The sequence below is a fragment of the Penaeus monodon genome, chromosome 1 (genome assembly GCF_015228065.2).
Source record: "Penaeus monodon isolate SGIC_2016 chromosome 1, NSTDA_Pmon_1, whole genome shotgun sequence".
Taxonomy (NCBI): Eukaryota; Metazoa; Arthropoda; class Malacostraca; order Decapoda; family Penaeidae; genus Penaeus; species Penaeus monodon.
Genome location: NC_051386.1, coordinates 43,669,044 through 43,687,025, shown reverse-complemented (window position 1 = coordinate 43,687,025; position 17,982 = coordinate 43,669,044). Strand labels below are relative to the sequence as shown.

The following is a 17,982-nucleotide window of genomic DNA, read 5'->3' as shown; positions in this document are numbered from 1 at the left end:
CTCTCTTTTTCCTCTCTCTCTTCTTCTCTCCCCTCCCTCCCCTCCTTCCCCCTTTTCCCCTTTTCCTCTCCCTCCTCCCTCCCTCCCTCCCTCCCTCCCCTCCCTCCTCCCCCTCTCTCTCTCTCCCCTCTCTCTTTTTCCCCTCCTTCTCTCCCCTTTCTCTCTCTTTTCTTTTCTCCTCCTCGCCCTCTCTCTCGTTTCTCTTCTCCTCTCTTGGTCTCTCTCTCTTTTCCCCTCTCTCTGTCCCTCTCTCTTCCTCTCCTCTCCCTCTTCTCTTCTTTTTTCCCCCCCCCCCCCCCCCCCCCCCCCCCCCTTCTCTCTCTCCCCCTCTCTCTCCTCTCTTCTCTCTCTTTCTCTCCTCTTTTCCTCTTCTCTTTTTCCCTCTCTCCCTCTCTCTTTTTCTCCGCTCCCTCATCCCCTCTCTCTCTGTCCTCGCTCTTTTCTCCCCTTCTCTCTTCCCCCCCCTTTTTTCTCTCTCCCCTCTCTCTCTTCTCTCTCTCTCTCTCTTTTTCCCCCCTCTCCCCTTCCCCCCCCCCTCCTTTTCTTTTCCTCTTTTTCTCTCTCGCCCTTCCTCCTCTCCCTTCTCTCCTCTCATCTCTCTCTCTCTCTCCTCTCCCCCCTTCCCCCCTTTCTCTCCCCCCCCTTTTCCCCCTTCTCTCCTCCCTCCCCCCCCGGTCCCCCCTCCCCCCTTCTCTCTCTCTCTTCTCTCTCTCTTTCCCCCTCTCCCCCCTCTCTCTTCCCCTCCCGCCCCTCTCTCTCTCTCTCTCCCTCCCCCTCCCCTCCCCCCCTTCCCTCCATCCTCCCTCCCTCCTTTTCTCTCTCCCTCTCTCCCTCCCCCCTCCCTCCCCCCGCCCTCCCTCCTCCCTCTCTCTCTCTCTCTCTCTCTCTCTCTCATCTCTCTCTCTCTCTCTCTTTTCCCCTCTCTCTCCTCCCCTCTCTCTCTCTCTTTCTCTCTTTTCTTTCTCTCTCTCTTTCTTTCTCTCCTTCTTTCTCCCCTCTCTTTTCAAAAAATCTCTCACTCTCCCCTTTTCTCCTCTCCCCCTCTCCCTTTTCTCTCTCTCTCTCTCCTCTCTCCCTCCCTTCCCCCCCCCCCTTTTTCCCCCCCCCCCTCTCCTCCCTCCCTCTCTCCTCTCTTCCTCCCTCCCCCGGGCCCCCTTTTCTTTTCTCTCTCTCTCCCCTCTCTCTTTCTCTCTCCCCCTCTCTCTTTCTCTTTCTTCTTTCCCTCTTTCCCCTCTTTCTTTCTCTCCCCTCTTTCTTCTCTCCCCTCTTTCTTTCTTTCCCCTCTCCCCTTTCCCCCCTTTTCCCCCCTCCCCCCCTCCCCCCTTTTTCTTTTTTCCCCTCTCTCGCCCCCCTTTCCCCCCTTTTCCCCCTCTCTCTCTTGCTTTTTCCTCTCTCCTTTCTTTCTTTTTTCCCTCTTTCTTTCTTTTTTTCCTCTCTTTTTTTTCCCCTCTTTTTCCCTTTCTCTCTTTTTTCCTCTCTTCTTTTCCCTTTCTCTCTTCTTTCTTCTCTCTCTCTTTCTTTCTCTCCCCTCTTCCTCCCCTCTTTCCCCTTCTCTCTCTCTCTCCCCCCCTCCCCCCTCCCCCCTCCCCCTCCCCCCCTCCCCCCCTCTCTCCCTCTTCCCCCCTCCCCCCCCTTTCTCTCCCCCTCTCTTTTCATCATCCTCTCTCCCCTTTTTCCTTTTTTCCCCTTTTCTCCTCCTCTTTTTTTCTCTCTCTCTTTTTTTCTCCCCCCCTCTCTTTTTTCCCTCCCCCTTTTTTCCCTCCTCTTCCCTTTTTTTCCCTCCCTCCCTCCCCCTTTTTTTTCCCTCCCTTTTTAGCCCCCCTTTTTTTTCCTCTTTCTTTCTCTCTTTTTTTCTCCCCCTTTCTTCTCTCTCTCTTTTTTCTCTCGTCTTTCTTTCTCTCTCTCTTTTTTTCCTTTCTTCTTTCTTCCCTTTTCCCTTCTTCTCTTTTTTTCCCCTTCCGTCCGTTCTCTTTCCCCCCTTTTCTCTCTCTTTTTTCCTCTCTTCTCTTTTTCCCCTTCTCTCTCTTTCTTCTCTACCCCATCTTCTCTTCCCCTCCCCCCCCTTCCCCCCTTTTTCCCCCCCTTCCCCCCTTTCCCCCCTCCCCCCCCTTCTTTCTTTTCTTCTTTTCTTATCTCTCTCTTTTCTTTTCTCTCTTGTTTTTCTTTTCTTTTCCCTTTCTTTTCTCTTTTTTCTCCCCCCTCTTTCTTTCTCTTCTTTTTCTCTCCCCTCTTTCTTTTCTCTCTCTTTTTTTCCCTCTCTTTTTTTCTCTCCCCTCTTTCTCTCTCTTCTCATCTTTTCCCCCTTCTTCATCCCCCTCTCTTCTCTCTTCCCCCCCTCAATCTTTCTTCATCTCTCCCCCCTCTTTTTCCTCTTCTCCTCTCTCCTCTTCTCTCTCAATCTCTCCCTTTCCTCCTTCTCCCCCTCCCCTCTCCTCCTTTTTTTTCCCCCCCTCTCCCCCTTCTTCTCTCTTTTCCGCTCTTTTTCCTCTTTTTCTCCCCTATTCCTCCCCTCTTCTCTTCTCTCTCTCTCTCTCTCTTTTCTCCCTTCTCCCTTCTTTTTCCTTTGTTTATATTTTTTCTTCCTCTTAATATTCTTTTTTATAATTTTTCCCCTTTTTTTATATTTAATAATTTTCCCTCCCCCTTCCCCCCCCCTTCTCTCCTCCCCCTTTTCTCCCTCCTCCTCCCTCCCCCCCTTTTCCCTCCTCCCTCCCCCCCGCCCCCCCTTTCCCTCCTCCTCTCCCTTTTTTTTCCTCTCTCTCCCTCTTCCCCCCCCCCTCCCCCCCTTCCCCCCTCCCCTCCCCCCCCCCCCCCCCCCTCCCCCCTCTCTTCTCTCTCTTTCTCTCCCTCACCTCTCTCTTTTCTCTTTCTCCCCTTTTCTTTTTTGTTTTTTCCCCTCTTTCTTTCCTCTCACTTTCTTTTTCTTTTTTTTCTCTCTTCTTTCCCCCCTTTTCTCTCTCTCTCTCTCTCCTCTTTTTCTCTCTCCCTCCTCTCCCCTCCCCCTTTCCCCTTCTTTTTCCCCCTTCCCCTCTCCCCCCTCTCTTTTCTCTCTCCCCTCTCCTCCCTCCCCCTCTCTCCCCTCTCCCCCTCCTCTCCCCTTTCCCAAATCTGTCTCTCTCTCTCTCCCCCCCTCCCCCCCCCTCCTCCCTCCCTCCCCCTCCCCACACCCTTCCTCCCTCCCCCTCCTCTCTCTCTCTCTCTCTCTCCCTCTTTTTTTTTCCTTTCTTTTTCCCTCTTTCTTTCTCTCTCTTTTCCTTTCTTCCCCTCCCCTTCTTTTCTTCCCCTCTTTTCTCTTTCTTTCTCTCCCCTCTTTCTTTCTCTCTCTTTTCTCTTTTTTTTTCCCTCTCTCTCTTTCTTTCTCTCTCCTTTCTTTTCCCCTCTCTTTCTTTTTTCTTTTTTGGGGGGGGTTCTTTTTCTTTTCTTTCCCACTCTTTTTTCCCCTTTTTTTCCTTCCTCCCTTTCTCTCTTTTTTTTCCTCCCCCTCTTTCTTTCTCTCACCTTTTTTTCCCCCCCTTTTTTTCTCTCTCTCTCTCCCCTTCTCGCCTCTCTCTTCCTCTCTCTCTCTCTTTTCCTCTCTTCTCTCTCTCGCCGTCTCTCTCTCTCTTCTCTTTTCTCCCCTCTCTCCCCTCTCTCTCTCTCTCTCTTTCTTTCTCCCTCTCTTTTTTTTTTCTCTCCTTTCTTTCTTTTCTTTCTCTCTCTCATCTCTCTCTCTTTTCTCTCTCCCCTCTCTCTCCCTCCTCCCCCTTCTCTCTCCCTCTCTCTCCTCCCCTCCCCCCCCCCCCCCTCCTCCCTCCCTCCCTCCCCCCCCTCCCTCCCTCCCCTCCCCCCACCCCCCCCCCTCCCCCCTCCGCCCCTCTCCCCTCTCTCTCCTCTCCTCTCTCTCTCCTCTTTTCTTCCCCTCCCCTCTCCTCCCCTCCTCCCCTCTCTCTCTCTTTTTTTTCCTCTTTTCTTTCTTTTTTCTTTCCCCTTCTTTCTTTCTCTCTCTTTTTTCTCTCTCTTTTTCTCTCTCTCTCTCCTCTCTCCTCTCTCTCTTCCTCTCCTCCCCTCCCTCTCTCCCCTCTTCCCCTCCCCTCTCTTTCTTTTCCCCTTTCTCTCCCCTTTCTCTCCCCTCTCCCTCTCCTCTCTTCTCTCCCCGTCTCTTTCTCTCCCCCTCTCAAATTCTCTCTCTCCCTCTCTCTATCTCCTTCCCTTTTCCTCTCTCTCCCAAAATCCCCTCTTTTCTCCCTCTCTCTCTCCATCTCTCTCTCCCTCTCCCCTTCTTTTTCTTTTTTTCTTTTTTCCATCCCCCTTTCCTCTTTTAATCACTTCCTTTTTACACACTGCCCAAGTTCTTACTTTCTTTCCCCCCCAAAAATTCGGTTGTGCAGGGAAGGGTTTTTTTAATTTCCCAAAAAAGCCATTCTGGCACTAAGAAAGGCCAAAATTTTTAGCAGGCGGAAAAGTACAGCATTCATCTAAAGAAGCCATTTAATTTGTTTTAGGCCCAGATGGACTTTTTCTAAACTTTTTTCTCCATTTTTATACCCCCTTTTGTATTTTTTTTTGTTTATTTTGAATTTTTTTACGGAAAACAGAGTAGCCAGTCTAGATTTCCTCTCGATTATGTATAATTTTTTCAGTTGATTAGAATCTAAATTTTACTTTTTTTTTTCATTGCCTATTCTTCTTTTATATGTTCATATGCCATTTTTCCCCCTCCTATTTTTGCAGTATTGGGCCCGCTGCAGCCTTGGGAAGGAAAGTTACCCAGGGGCCCGTGCCTACCCCTTTCCCCTATTTATAATGTTTTAAAAATTCCGATGACGATGATATGGAGCCAGTAAGTCACTTGGTTGCTTGGTTTTGTGTTCTTCTTTACTTTTTTGTAATTTGTTTGTTACTGTTGCATTATGTATTTAGAAGACTGAACAAAAAAAAAGGTTAAAAAGAAAAAAAAAATTCCCCAGCTGATCTGTTGTTCATAATTTTTTTGGGGGGGTGATTTTGTGTGTGTGTGTTTGAATGTGTGTTTGTGTATATAATCTGTGCTGGATAATAGTTTGTTTTGTACAGAAAAAAAAAATTTCTCATATTTTCTTTTAAGGATTCCCCTCTCTCTCTTTTCTCTCTCTCTCTCTCTCCTTTTCCTCCTCTCCTCGTCTCTCTCTCCCCCCCCCTTTCCCCTGTCTCCTCTCTCTCGGGCCCGTCTCTCTCTCTGTCTGTCCTCTCTCTTTTGTTTTGTCCGCTCTTTTCTTCTGTCTCTCTCGTCGTTCTGTCTCTTCTGTCCCGTCTCCTTTCTCTCGGTCTCTCTCTTCTTCCTTCTTTTCCCCCTTTATTCTCTCTCTCCCCTCTCTTTTCCCCTCTCTCCCCTTCCTTTTCTCTCTCTCTCGTCCTTTCTCTCTCGTCTCCCTCTCTTTTCTCTCTCTTTCTCTCTTCTCTCTCTCTTCTCTTCTCTTTTTCTCTCCCTCTCTCTTCTCTTCTCTCTCTTTTCTTTCCTCTCTCTTTTTCTCCCTTCTCCTTCCTTCTCTTTTCCCCTCTTTCCCCCCCCCTTTTCTTTCTCTCTCCTCTTTCTCTCTCCCCTTTCTCTCCCCCTTCTCTTCTCCCCTTTCCCCCCCTCTCTCTCTTTCTCTCTTCTCAATTCTTTCCTTTTCGATTTTTCTCTCTTTTTCTCTCTTCTCTCTCTTTTTTCCCCATCTTCCCCCCTCTTTCTCTCCCTCTCCCCCCCCTCTTCTCAAATCTTCTACCCTCTCTCATTCCTCTCTCTATCCTCTCTCTCTCCCCCCCCTCTCTTCTCTCCCCCTTTTCTCTCCCCTTAACTCTCCTCTCTCTCCTCTTTTCCTCTTCCTTCTCTCTCTCTTCTCTCCCCTCTCCCCTTTCCCCCCCTCCTTCCCCCCCTTCTCCCCCCCTCTCCCCCTTTTTTCCCCTTTTTTCCTTTTTCCCCCCCTCTTTTTTTCTCTCCCCTTTTCTCTCCCTCTCTCTCCCACCCCCTTTCTCCTCCCTATCTTCCCCCCCTTTTCCTCTTCTCCTCTCTTCTCTCTTCTCCCTCCTGTCTTCTCCTTTTCTCTCTCTCCCCCTCTTTCTCTCTTATCTCCCCTCTCTTTTCTCTTTTTTCTCTCTCTTTTTCCCCTTTCCCCCTTTTTTCCCCTCCCCCTTTTTCCCCAACCTCTCTTCCCCCCACCCTCTCTCTTTTCCCCCCCTTTCCCCTCCCCCCTTTCCTTTTCCCACCCTTTTTCTCCCCTTTCCTCCCCCCCCTCTCTCTCCCCTTTTTCCTCTCTTCCCTTTTCTCTCTCTCTCTCTCCCCTTCTCCCCCTCTTTTCCCCTCTCCCCTCTTTTTCATCTTTTCTCTCTCCTCCCCTCCCTCCCTTCCCCCCCCCCTCTTTTCCCCCCTCCCCTCTTTCTTCCTCTGTTTTTTTTTTTCCTTTTTCCTTTTTCCTTTTTTCCCTTTTTTTTTTTCCCTTCCCCCTCTGTTTTTTCCCCCCCCTTCCCTCTCTCCCTCTTTCTCTCGGCCTCCCCTTTTCCTTCCCTCTTTTCTCCTCCCTTTTCTCTCCCCTCCTCTTTTCTCTCTCCCCTCTTCTCCTTCCAAATCTCCTCTCGTCCCCCTCTTCCTTTTCTCTCTTTCTCCTCCTCTCTCTCTCCTTTTTCCCCTCTTTTCTCCTTTTTCTTCCCAAAATCCCCCTTTTTTTCTTTTTTTCTTTTCCTCTTTTTCCCCTTTTTTCTCTCTTTTTCTCTCTCTTTCTCTCCCCTTTTCCCTCTTTCTCTCCCTCCCTCTTTTCCTCCTTTCCCTTCCCTTTCTCCCCCCTCTCTTCTCTTCCCCCCTTTTCTCTCCCCCCTTTCTCTCCCCCCCTTTTCTCCCCCCCCACCCTTTTCTCCCCCCCTCCTCCCAGCCCCTCCCCCCTCTTCTCTTCTTTTCCCTCTCCTCCCTTCCTCTCTCTCCTTGTCTCCCCTCTTCTTTTCTCTTTTCTCTTTTTTCTTCTCTCTTCTCTTCTCTTTTTCTTTTCCCCTCTCTCTCTCTCTCTCCCCATCCCCTCTCTCCCTCTCCCCATCTTTCTTCCTCTGTTTTTCCTTTTTCTCTTTTTCCTTTTTCTCTCTCTCCCTCTTTCTCTCAACCTCTCCTTCTCCTTTCCCCTCTCCCCCTCCTTCCTCCTCTCTCCCTCCCTCTCCTTTCCCCACCTCTCTCTTCTCTCTTCTTTTCTTTTTTCTCTTCTCTCTTCCTCTCTTTCTCCTCTTTTTCTCTCTCTCTTCTCTCCTCTCGCTCTCTCTTTCTCTCTTCCCCCTTTCTCCTTTTCTCTCTCCCCTCTCTCCCCTTTTTCTCTCCCTTTTTCTCTCTCTCACATCTTCTCCTCTTTTTCTCCTCTCTCTCTCCTTTTCCCCCTCTCCTCTCTCTCCCCTCTCCCTTTTCTCTCTCTCGGGGCCTTTTCCTCTCTCTCCCTCGTTTTCCCCTTTTCCTTTTTCCGCCTTGTCTCTCTTCTTCCCCTTTTTCTCTCTCCCTTTCTTCTCTTTCTCCTCTTTCTCCCCCCTCACCCCCCTTTTTCCCCTCTGTCCCCTCTTCTTTTTCCCCTCTTCTTTTTTCTCTCTCTTCCCTCCCCTCCTCATCTCCTCATCCCCCCTCCCCTCGGGCTTTTCATCCCCCCTTTTCCCCCCCTTTGCTCTCCCTTCCCCTTTTATCCTCTTCTCTCTCTCTCTCTCTTTTTCCCCCTCTCCCCACCCCCTTCTCCCTACCTCTTTTTTCCCCCTCTCTCCCCCTCTCCTCATTCTCCCACCCCCTTCTCTCTCTCTCTCTCTTCTCCCTTCTCCTCTTTTCTCTCCTCCCCTCTCCTCTCCTCTCTACTCTTTTTTTCTTCTCCCTTTTCTCTCATCTCCTTTCCCCTCTCTCTCTTTTTCTCTCTCCCCTTCCCCTTTTCATCCCCCTCTTTCTCTCTCATCTCTCTTTCCCTTTTCCTTCCCCCCTCCCCCCCTCCCACCCTCCCTCCCCCCCCTCCCTCTCACCCCTTTTTTCTTCCCCTTTTTTTTTTTCCCCTTTTTTTTTTCCCCTTTTCTTTTTTCTCTCTCCTTTTTTCCCCACCCCCTTTCCCATCTCTTTCCCCCCTTCTCTCCCCCCAATTTTCTCTCTCTCTCTCTCGCCCTCTCTCTCCCTTTCTCTCTCTCTCTTCCCCCCGCTCTTATCTCCTCCTCCCTCTCTCCCAAACCCCCTTCTCTCCTTCCCCTCTCTTCCTTTTCTTTCCACCCCCCTTTTTTCCTCTCTCTTTTCTCTCCCTCTCTCTCCTCTCTTTTTCCCCCCTCCCCTTTCTCCCCCCCCCACTTTCTCCCCAACCCCTCCCCCACCCTCTCTCTCCCAACCCCCTTTTCCCCTTCCCCCCCTTTTCTCTCCCCCCTTTTCTCCCCCCTCTCTCTCTCTCCTCTTCTAAAAGTTATTCCCCCTTCTCCCTTTTCTCTCCTTTTCTCTCCTCAACTCCCCCCCCCCCACCCCCCCCCCCCCCCCTCTCTCTCTTTTCTCTCTCTCCTTCTTTATCTCTCTCTTCATCGTCTCCCCTCTTTTCTCTCTTCTCTCCCCCCCCTCTCCCCCTCCCCCTTTTTCCCCTTTTTTCCCCTCTTTTCCTTTTTTTCTCCCCTCCCTCTTTTTTCTCTCTCTCCCCCTCTCTCCTCCCCCTCTCTCCCCCCCTTTTCCCCATTTCTCCCATCTCTCTCCCCCCTCTCTCCCCCCCCTTCCTCCCCCCCCTCTCTCTCTCCCATTTTCTTTCTTTAATCCTTCCCCCCCTCTCCCTCTTCTCCTCTCTTTCCCTCTCCTCTCCTCCCTTCTTCTTCCCCTCAACCCTCCTCCCCTCTTTTCCCCTTTTTTCCCCCCTTCTCTCTCCCCTCTTCTCTCCTCCTCTTTTCTCTCTCGCTCTCTCTCTTTTCTCTCTTTTTTTCTTCTCTCTCTCGTCTCTCTTTTCTCTTTTCTCTCTCTCCTTTTCGGAAATTCCCCTCTCTCTCTTCTCTCCCCTCTCTTCTCTCTCTCCCCCTTTTTCCCCCCCTTTTTTCCCTTTTTCCCCCCCGACCCTTTTTCCCCTTTTCCCCCCTTTTTTCCCCCTTTCTTCTTTCCTGTTTTTCCTTTTTCTCTTTTTCCCCTTTCTCCCTGTTTTCCCTTTTCTTTCCCCCCTCTTCCCCTTTAAACCCCCTTTCCCCCCTTCCCTCTTCTTTTTCTCCTCCCCCCTTTTTTCTCTCTCTCTCCTCTTCTCTCCCCTCTCTCTCCCTCTCTCTCTCGTCCCCTTCTCTCTCTCTCTCTCCTCCTTTTTCTCTCTCCATCTTCCTTCTCTTTCTTCCCCCCTTTCTCTCCCCCTCTTTCCCCTCCCCCTCTTTCTCCCACCCCCCCTTCCCCCCTTTCTCTCCCAACCCTTTCTCTTTCCCCCCCTTTTTTCCCCCCCCCTTTCCTCCCACCCTCTTCTCTTCTCTCTCTTCTCACTTCCTCCCCCTCTCTTCCCCCTCTCTCTCCCCTCTCCCCCTCTCTCTTTCCCCCCCGTCCCCCCTCTCATCTCTCTCTCTCTCTCCCCCCCCCTCTCTTTCCCCCTCCCCATCTTTTCTTTTCTCTGTTTTTCCTTTTTCTTTTTCCTTTTTCTCCTCTCTCCTCTTTCTCTCAACCCCCTCCCCTCTCAAACCCCCCCCCTCCCTACCCTCTCTCTCCACCCTCTCTTTCCCTTCCCCTCTCTCTCCCCCCTCTCTTTTCCCTTCCCTTTTCTCTTTTTCCCACCCCCTCTCTCTTTTCCCCTCTCTCTTTCCCCCTCATCTCTTTTCTCTCCTCTCTCCTCCCCCTTTTCCTCTCTCCTCTCCTCTCCCCCCCTTTCCTCCCCTCTCTCCTTCTCTCTTTTCCCCTCTTTCTCTCTTTCATCTTTTCTTCTCTCTCTTTCTTTCCTCTTTCCTTTTCTCTCCTCTTTTTCTTTTTTCTTTTTTTCCTTTTTCTCTCTGTCTTTCTCTCTTCTCTTTTCTCTCTTTTTTTTTCTCTTCCCCTCCCCCCCTCTTTTTCTCTCTCTCTCTCGCTCTCTCTCCTCCTCTCTCTCTCTCTCCTCTCTCTCTTCTCGTCGGCCCCCTTTTTTCTCCCCTTTTCTCCTTTTTCTCCCCTTTCCCCCCCCCCTTCCTCTTCTCCCTTTTTTTCTTTCTCCCCCTCTTTCTCTCTTTCCCCCCCCCCCTTCCCCCTTTCCCCCTCTTCTCCATTTCTCCCCCCCTCTTTCTCTCCCCCTCCTTTCCCCTCTCTCTTTCTTTTCTCATTTCTTTCCCCCTCTCCCCCTTTCTCTCTCCTCCCCTCTCTCTTCGGCCGGTCCCCCTCTCTCTCCCCCAAAACTCCCCTCTCCCCTTTTCCCCCTTCCCTGTCTCTCTTTTCCCCTTCTCTCTTTTTCTCCCCCTCCCTCTTTCTCTCCCTTTTCCCCCTTTCCTCTCCCCCTGCCTCTCTCCCCCCTCTCTCTCCCCCCTTTCTCTCCCCCGCTTTCCCCCCCCCCCTTTTCTCTTTTCCCCCCTTTCTCTCCCCACCCTCCCCCTCTCTCTCTTCTCCCTTCCCCTCCCCCTCTCTCTCCTCTTCCCCCCTTTCTTCTCTCTCCCTCTTTCTCTCTCTCTCTCTCTCCCCTCCTCCCCCCCCCCTCTCCCCCCTCTCCCCTCCGTTTCTTCCTCTTTTTCCTTTTTTCTCCCCCTTTTTCCTTTTTCTCTCTCTCCCTCTTTCCCCTCAACCCCTCCTCCTCCCTCTCTCTCCTCCCCCTCTCTCCTCCCCCCTCTCTTTTTCCCCTCTTCTTCCTCCCCTCCCCCCCCCTTTTCTCTCTCCCCCCTTTTCCCCTCTGTCTTTTATTTCCCCCTCTTCCTCTTTTTCTTCCCCCCTTCCTCTCTCCTTTCTCTCCCCAAATTCCCCCTCTCCCTCTCTCTCTCTCTCCCCTCCCTCTCCTCCTCCCCCTCTCCCTTCTTTTCTCTCTCTCCCTCATTTTCTCTCCGTCCCCTCTCTCTCCCCCCTCCCCCCTCCCCCCTCCCCCCTTTTTCTCCCTTTCCCCTTTCTCCCCTCTTTCTCCCCCTTCCCCTTTCCCTGCTTTCTTTCTCTCGCTTTCTCTCTTTCTCTCTTTTCCCCCTTTCCCCCTCTTTCTCTCTCGCCCCTTTCTTTTTTCTCTCTTTTTTCTCTCCCCTTTTTCTTTCCCCTTTTCTCTTTTTTTTTTCCTTTATCTCTTCAAACTCCTCCCTCCCCTCTCTTCCCTCTCTCCTCCCTCTCTCTCTCTCTCTCTCTCCTCCCCCCTTTTCCCTCTCTCCCCCTCTTCTCCCCCTTTCCCCCTCTTCCTCCCTCATTTTCCTTTTCTCCTTCTCTCTCTCTCTCCTCTCCTCCCTCTCTCCCTCTCTCTTCTTTTTCTCTCTCTCCCCCTTTATTTTCTTCTCTCCCCCGTCCCCTTCCCCTTTTCTCTTTGCCTCTCTCTCCCCTTTTTCTCCCCTCTGTCCCCTTCTTCTCTCTCTCCTCCCCCCCCTCTTTTTCTCTCTCTCTCTCTCTCCTCTTTTTCCCCCCTTCCCGGCTTTCCCCTCTCTTCTCTCCTCTTTCTCTCCCCTTTTTCTCTTTTTCTTTTCCCCTCCTCTCTCTTTTCTCTCTCTCCCTCTCTCTCCCCTCTCTCCCCTCTCTCCCTTTTTTTCTCCCCTCTCTTTTCTCTCTCCTCTTTTCCTTCTCCCCTCCCCCTTTTTCCCCCCCTCTCCTCCCCCCCCTCTCCTTCCTCTCTCCCACCCCCTCCTCTCTCTCTCTCTCTCTCTCTCTCCTTTTCTCCTTTTTCTTTCCCTTTTCCCCCAATTTTCCCCCTTCCCCTTTTTCCCCTCTCTTCTTCTCCTCTTTCTCTCTCCTCTTTCCCCTCTCTCTTTTCCTTTTCCTCTCCTCTCTCTTCTCTCTCTCTCTCTCCTCATTGTCCCCCCCTCCCCCCCTCCCCCCCTCTCCCCCTCCCCTCTCCCTCCCTCTTTCCTTCCCCGTTTTTTTTTCCCCTTTTTTTTCTCTTTTTCCTCTCCTCTCCCCTTTTTCTCCCTCTTTTTTCTCCCCCTCCCCCCTTCCCACCCCCCTCTTTTCCCCCCCTCTCTCTCTCTCTCCCTTTTCTCCTCTCTCTCTTCCTTTTCTCTCTCTTCTCCCCATCAGCCCCCCTCTCTCTCTCCTTTTTTCCCTCTCCTCTCTTCCTCTCTCCTCTTTCCTCCATCCCCTCTCTTCTCTCTCTCTTTTCCCCCCTTCCCCCTTTCTCTCCCCCCCCTCCCTCTTTTCCCTCCCTCTCTCTCCCCCCTCTCTTTCTCTCTCCTTTTCTCTCTCTCCCCTCCCCTCTCCCCCTTTTTCCTCTCTCTCCTCTCTCTCCCCCTCTCTCCCTTCTCTCCTCCCCCCTCTCTCCTCCTCTCCCCTCTCTCCCCCTTTCCCCCCCGTTCCCCTCCCCTCTCCCTCTCCCCCTTTTTTTCCCTTTTTTTTTTTTTTTTCCCTTCCCCTTTTTTTCTCCTCCCCTTTTTCTCAACCCCCTCCCCAACCTCTCTCTTTCCCCCCCTCTCTCCTCCCCCTCTCTCCTCCTCTCTCTCCCCCCTCCCCATCTCCCCCTCTCCTCTCCCCTCTCTTCTATCTCTCTCTCTCTTTCCCTTTTCCCTCTCTCCTCTCGGCCTCTCTCTAACTCCTCCCCTCCCCTCTCTCTCCCCCTCTCCCCCCTCCCTCCTCCCTTCCCTTTTCCCTCCCCTCTCTCGCTCTCCCCGGGTTTTTTCCTTTTCTTCCTTTTGTTTTTTTCTTTTCCTTTTCCCTCTTTTCTCTTTTCCTTTTCATCTCTCCCTCTTTCTCCTCCCCTCTCTTTTCCTTTCCCCCTCCCTCTCCCTCCTCTCCTCCCACCCCCCTCTCTCCCCCTCCTCCAAATCTTTACACCTTTTCTCTCATCTTGACTTCTTCTCTCCCCCTCTCTTCCCCCCTCTTCTCCTCCCCGCCTTTCTCCTTCCTCTTTCTCTCTCCCATCTTCCCCCTCTCTTCTTCTCTTTTTCCCCCTCTCCCCTTTCTCTCCCTTTTCCCTCTTTCTCTTTTTTCCCCCCTTTTTTTCCTTTTCCCCTTTTTCTCCCCACCCTCTCTCTTTTCTCCCCCCCTTTTTTCCCCCCCCCCCCCTTTCTCCCCCCCCCTTTCTTTTCCCCCCCTCTCTTTTTTCCTTCCCCTCTCCCCTTTCCCCCTCTCTTTCCCTTTTTCCGCAAACGTCTCTTTTTCCCCTTTTCTTTTTTCTCCTTTTCTCTCTCTCCTCTTCTCTTTTTCTTCTAAAAACCTTTATCTCATCTCTCTCTCCTCTCTCGCCCCCCCCCCCTCTCTCTCCCTCTCTCACTACTCCCCTCTTTCTTCCTCCTTTTTTTTCCCTTTTTCTCCTTTTCCTTTTTTCCCCCTTCTCCCTCCCCTTTTTCCCCCCCCTCTCCCTCCCCTCCCTCTCCTACCCTCTCTCCTCCTACCCTCTCCCTCTCCTACCCTCTCTCTCCTACCCTCTCTCTCCCACCCTCTCTCTCCCCTCTCCCCTCGCCCTCTCCTCTCTTTTCCCCTTCTCTCCCCTTCTTTTCTCGTCTCCTTTCCCCTCCTTTTTCTTTTCTCTCTTCTCTTCCTTTTCTTCTCTCTCTCTCTCCCTTCCTTTTCTCTCTTCTCTCCCCTTCCTCCAGGGTTTTTTTTCCCCGGGAATTCCCTCTCTTCCCCCTTCTCTCTTCCTCGCCCTCTTTCTCTCTCCCCTTCCCCTCTCTTTCCCCTCTTCTCGCCTTTTTCTTTTAATTTCTTTTTTCTCTCGCTTTTTCCCCCATCTTTTTCCTCTTTTTCCCCATCTTTTTTCCCCCATCTCTTTTTCTCTTGTCTCCGTCTTCCTTCGGCCCCTCTTCTCTCTCCTCTCTCTCTCTCTTCTTTCTCCCCTTTTTTTTTCTCTTTCTCTTTCTCTCGGCCTTGGTCTCAATCTCTCCCTCCTTTTTCTTCCCCTTCTCTTTCTCTCTCCCTTTCCTCTCCCCCTTTCCCCCTTCTTTTCATCTTTCTCCCCGTTCCTCCCCCCTTTTCCCCCCCTACTCCCCCCTTTTTCCCTTTTTTTCCTCCCTTCATTCCTTTTCCCCCCTCCCTCCCCTCCCTCCCTCTCCCTTTTTTCCTTCCCTTCTTCCTTCCCTTTTTTCTTCCCCCTCCTTCCCCTTCTTCCTTCCCCTTTTCCCTTTTCCCTTCCCCCCTTCCTCTCTTCTTCCATCCCAATACTTCTTTTTTTTGGGCTCTTCTCAAATTTTTTCCTTTTATCTTTAATTGGGTTTTTTGTTTCCAAAACTTTTTAAATTTTTCCCCTTTTCCCCATTCTCGTTCTTTGTTTTTTTCGTTCATTTCCCCTTTTTCCCCTTTCTTTTTTTCCTTTTTCTTTTTTAATATTTTTCCTTTTTCCTTTTTTATTTAATTTAATTTTTTTCCAAAAAACCCCTTTTTAGCTTCCCCTCCTTCCTTTTGGGTTCCTGGGTTCCTCCCCTTCCTTGGGGCTAACCGGCCTCTCCTTTTTCCCCCCAATCTTGCTTTTTTCCCTTCTTTCCCTCCCCCTTCCCCCCCTTAAAAAATTAAAAACCTTTTTTTTTTTTCTTCCCTTTTCCCCCCTTTTATTTCTCCCCTTTTACAAAACCCCTCCCTTTTTTTTCCCCTTTTTCTTTTTTTTCCCCCCCTTTCCCCTTTTTTCTTTCCCTCCCGCCTTTTTCCCTACCCCTTTCCCCCCTTTCCCCATATTTTTCCTTTCTAAATCTGATTTTTCCCTTTTTTTTCCCCCTTTTTTCCCCTTTTTTCCCCCCTCCCCCTTTTTTCCCCTTCCCTTTCCCCCTTTCCTCCCCCATTTTTCCCTCCCTCCCCCTTCAAACCTTTAAAAATTTTTTTCCCCCCTTTTTTTCCTTTTTATCCCGTCCTTCCTTCCCCTTCCCTTGGGGCCAAATTTTTGTTTCCCCTTCCCCCCCTTTTCCTTTAAGAACGGGCAAAACCCCAAAAAAATTCTTTTGGCCCCTTTTTTGGTATCAAAATCAATAGTCTCCTTTAAAAATTTTTCCCTTTTGAGGCCCTTAAAAATTTAAAGGGATTTTTGTTTGCGGAATTTTGAAATTCACCCCCCTAACAAATAAAAAAGTTTCATTTGAAATTTTAAAATTTTGGGAATTCTTTTTTTCCTTAAAGGGAAAGTTTCCCAAATTTTTTTTTTTTTTTTTTCAATTTTTTTTAAAAAAAAAAAAAAAAAAAAAAAAAAAAAAAAAAAAAAAAAAAAAAAAAAAAAAAAAATTTTTTTTTTTTTTTTTTTTTTTTTTTTTTTTTTTTTTTTTTTTTTTTTTTTTTTTTTTTTTTTTTTTTTTTTTTTTTTTTTTTTTTTTTTTAACCCTTTTTCCCAAAGAAGGGGCCCCTTTTTTTCCTGAACCCAAACTAAAAAACAAAAAGGGGAACCCCCCCCCCTTATTTTAAAAGGGGGGAAAAAAACCCCTCATTCCTTTTGGTTTTTTCAAAGGCCCCCCTGCCCCGTGGGACCAAATCTTCCATTGAAGGAGCAAGAGCAAACACACAAGACATCTAGTCGAACTAGTCTTCCTCTGGGAAAATCAAAGGGAGATCAGCCCATCAGTGAGGCCTTACAGGAGGAGAGTTTTAGGCATGGAGATTTGGTCATTGAGGACTTCATTGACTCATACACCAACCTTACACTCAAGACAGTGTTCATGCTGAAGTGGGTTCACCGCAACTGTCCAACAGTAAAATTTGTCATGAAGGTAGATGATGACATTTTTGTCAATGTAGTTAACCTTCAGAAGACCCTCCTGAACCAAACTATAACAAAGACACCCCTCTTGATGGGGAGCCTCATCTGTGGTGCAAAGCCCATCCATGACCAATGGTCTAAATGGTACACACCACAGTACATGTTTCGAGAGGGTAAATATCCCAACTACTTGTCTGGAACAGGCTATGTGTACTCTGGGGACATGGTAGGACGCTTATTCAAGGCAGCCCTTGCTGCACCTTACTTCCACTTAGAGGATGTCTTCCTCACAGGGCTGTGTGCACGAAGTATTGGTGTTCGTCCTGTGGACAATGTGGGTTTCAGTTACCATCCTCGAGCTGTGAGCCCCTGTCTCTTCAAGGAGGTCATAATGGGTCATGGGGTTGGCCCCTCAACAATGGTCAAGCTCTGGAACATGCTGAATGAACCAGCGACAGTTGCCAAATGCCATCCTATAAAAAAATCAAAGCTAAGAAGTTACAATCCTAAGTGTTCATGGAGATAAGTGAGACTGTGTTAATGCTGTGGTGCTGTTTGTTATGGCATTAATAATACTTGTCAAAAAGTACAGTGTGTGTGTGTGTTTGTGTTGTGATTATATTTTTTGTTCAATGAGCCTGAGTACATTATAATGTGTATTAGTACTTATGTATATATGGTTGCAACTGTGTGTGTGCATGTTCTTGCTAGCGCGATGAATTGTATTGAATATGAAAAGGAAGTTAGTTTTTTTTTTATCTTTTCCATTTTTTCTTATTTGTCTATGCTCTTTTATTTTAGCTTGCTTTAAGACATGAAAAAACTTTTTGTGAGCCGTAGATTGCCAATGCCACAACCCTCACTATGAAGGGAGTGTTTATAAACTCAGTCCTATTTACTGTGATATTAATCATCAGAATTAATGTTGTGTGAAAGAGGTGCATCAATATCAGTTATTTATACAATGAAAGGTCCTGCTGTTAAAACAGTGTTACAAGTCTTGCCATCAATTCCTCTTCTTGTAATCATACTCATTTGTGCTGTTGATTAATCAGATTACCTTTTAGGAGATGTAGGTTTTAGTTTGTATTTTATGGTGAATCTCACTATCATCATTTGGGGTAAAGTCTGTCATTAATGCATTTTTTTCTCTCAATTTATGAGCTTATATTTATCTCATTATGGTTATTATTTCTTTTCATAATAATGTCCAATCACACAAGCTTTACTTGTGCAATTGACTGGATGGGTGCCATAATTGCTCAGACATGAAATACAGCAGGTAGATGACCATTTTCCTTAGGCAAGAATGACAGTCAGTACATCCAAAGTAGAAAGTAAATATTGTCCTTTAGTTAAAAAAAAAAAAAGTGAATACATTTGAGGGAAAATTATCAAATTTTCCCTGCATGTGATGATAAATGCATTGATAAATGTGAATGGGATGACTTTAGGACTTCAAGAGAGTCTTGCTCTTAATAGACCCAAATGCACTGGGTATACATGCCATGCCCACTTTGAGTTTAATTTATTAAATGCTTGTATTCATAGATGGCTCCACAAGTCACCAATGAGCCAGTTATGAGTACTACCTGTTTCACCTGTTATCCCCTTTCCTTGATTTTCAAAAATATTTTCTTGTATGTAATATTGCTGTTAGGAATGTAAATAACACTATAATAATTATAATGTCTATAATAAAAATAACAGCATCAATATTGCTAGCTTTAGTAAAAAAACAAACATTTTCCAGTAAACTCAAGGAAAGGTGCAATCAGATGAGGTCAGTCACAAGGTCTACTAATTGACTCCTTTGTGGCTAAGCACTTGCAGAGCCATCTATATGCAAATACTTGTCTCAAAACATTACTACAGTGAACACAACATTTTCCTGTAGGCTTTGGGTAAGAACTTTACAAATAATGATAAGTAGACTTGTTTCTATAAAAATTTATATGTCTCTTATTAGGCATATAAATTGCAACATATCATTTATTTAATTATTTATTTTCCTGTAGCTGCTACAAAACTTGACTGGGGAAAGGAGACATTTCTCAAGGTTTTGAGATGGTGATGATAATGACAAGAGCATGTTGAAATTGAGGACAACAGGATGCCTACAACTTTGCATTGATTGGACATTGTTGCTGAGTGCATTGTATTATTGGTAGTAATTCCTTAGTTGTGGTGGAAACCATTTGTTACTAAAAATAAAAATGTGATATTGAAACCTGGTTAGAGAGGGTGCTATTTTTTTTACTTTCTTTCTTTCTCTCATTTCTTTATATTTGTACAGGTAAAAAAAAAA

At 48.2% G+C, this 17,982-nt stretch overlaps 1 protein-coding gene across 1 annotated transcript; it reads left to right on the top strand.

The window, feature by feature from the left end:
- Positions 1-4,805: 4,805 nt before the first annotated feature.
- LOC119576809 (beta-1,3-galactosyltransferase 1-like) lies at positions 4,806-17,982 on the top strand. The gene is made up of 2 exons (XM_037924457.1): positions 4,806-4,819; positions 15,426-17,982. Exons 1-2 carry the CDS (start codon positions 4,806-4,808, stop codon positions 16,198-16,200), a joined length of 789 nt encoding a protein of 262 aa, XP_037780385.1. The 3' UTR covers positions 16,201-17,982.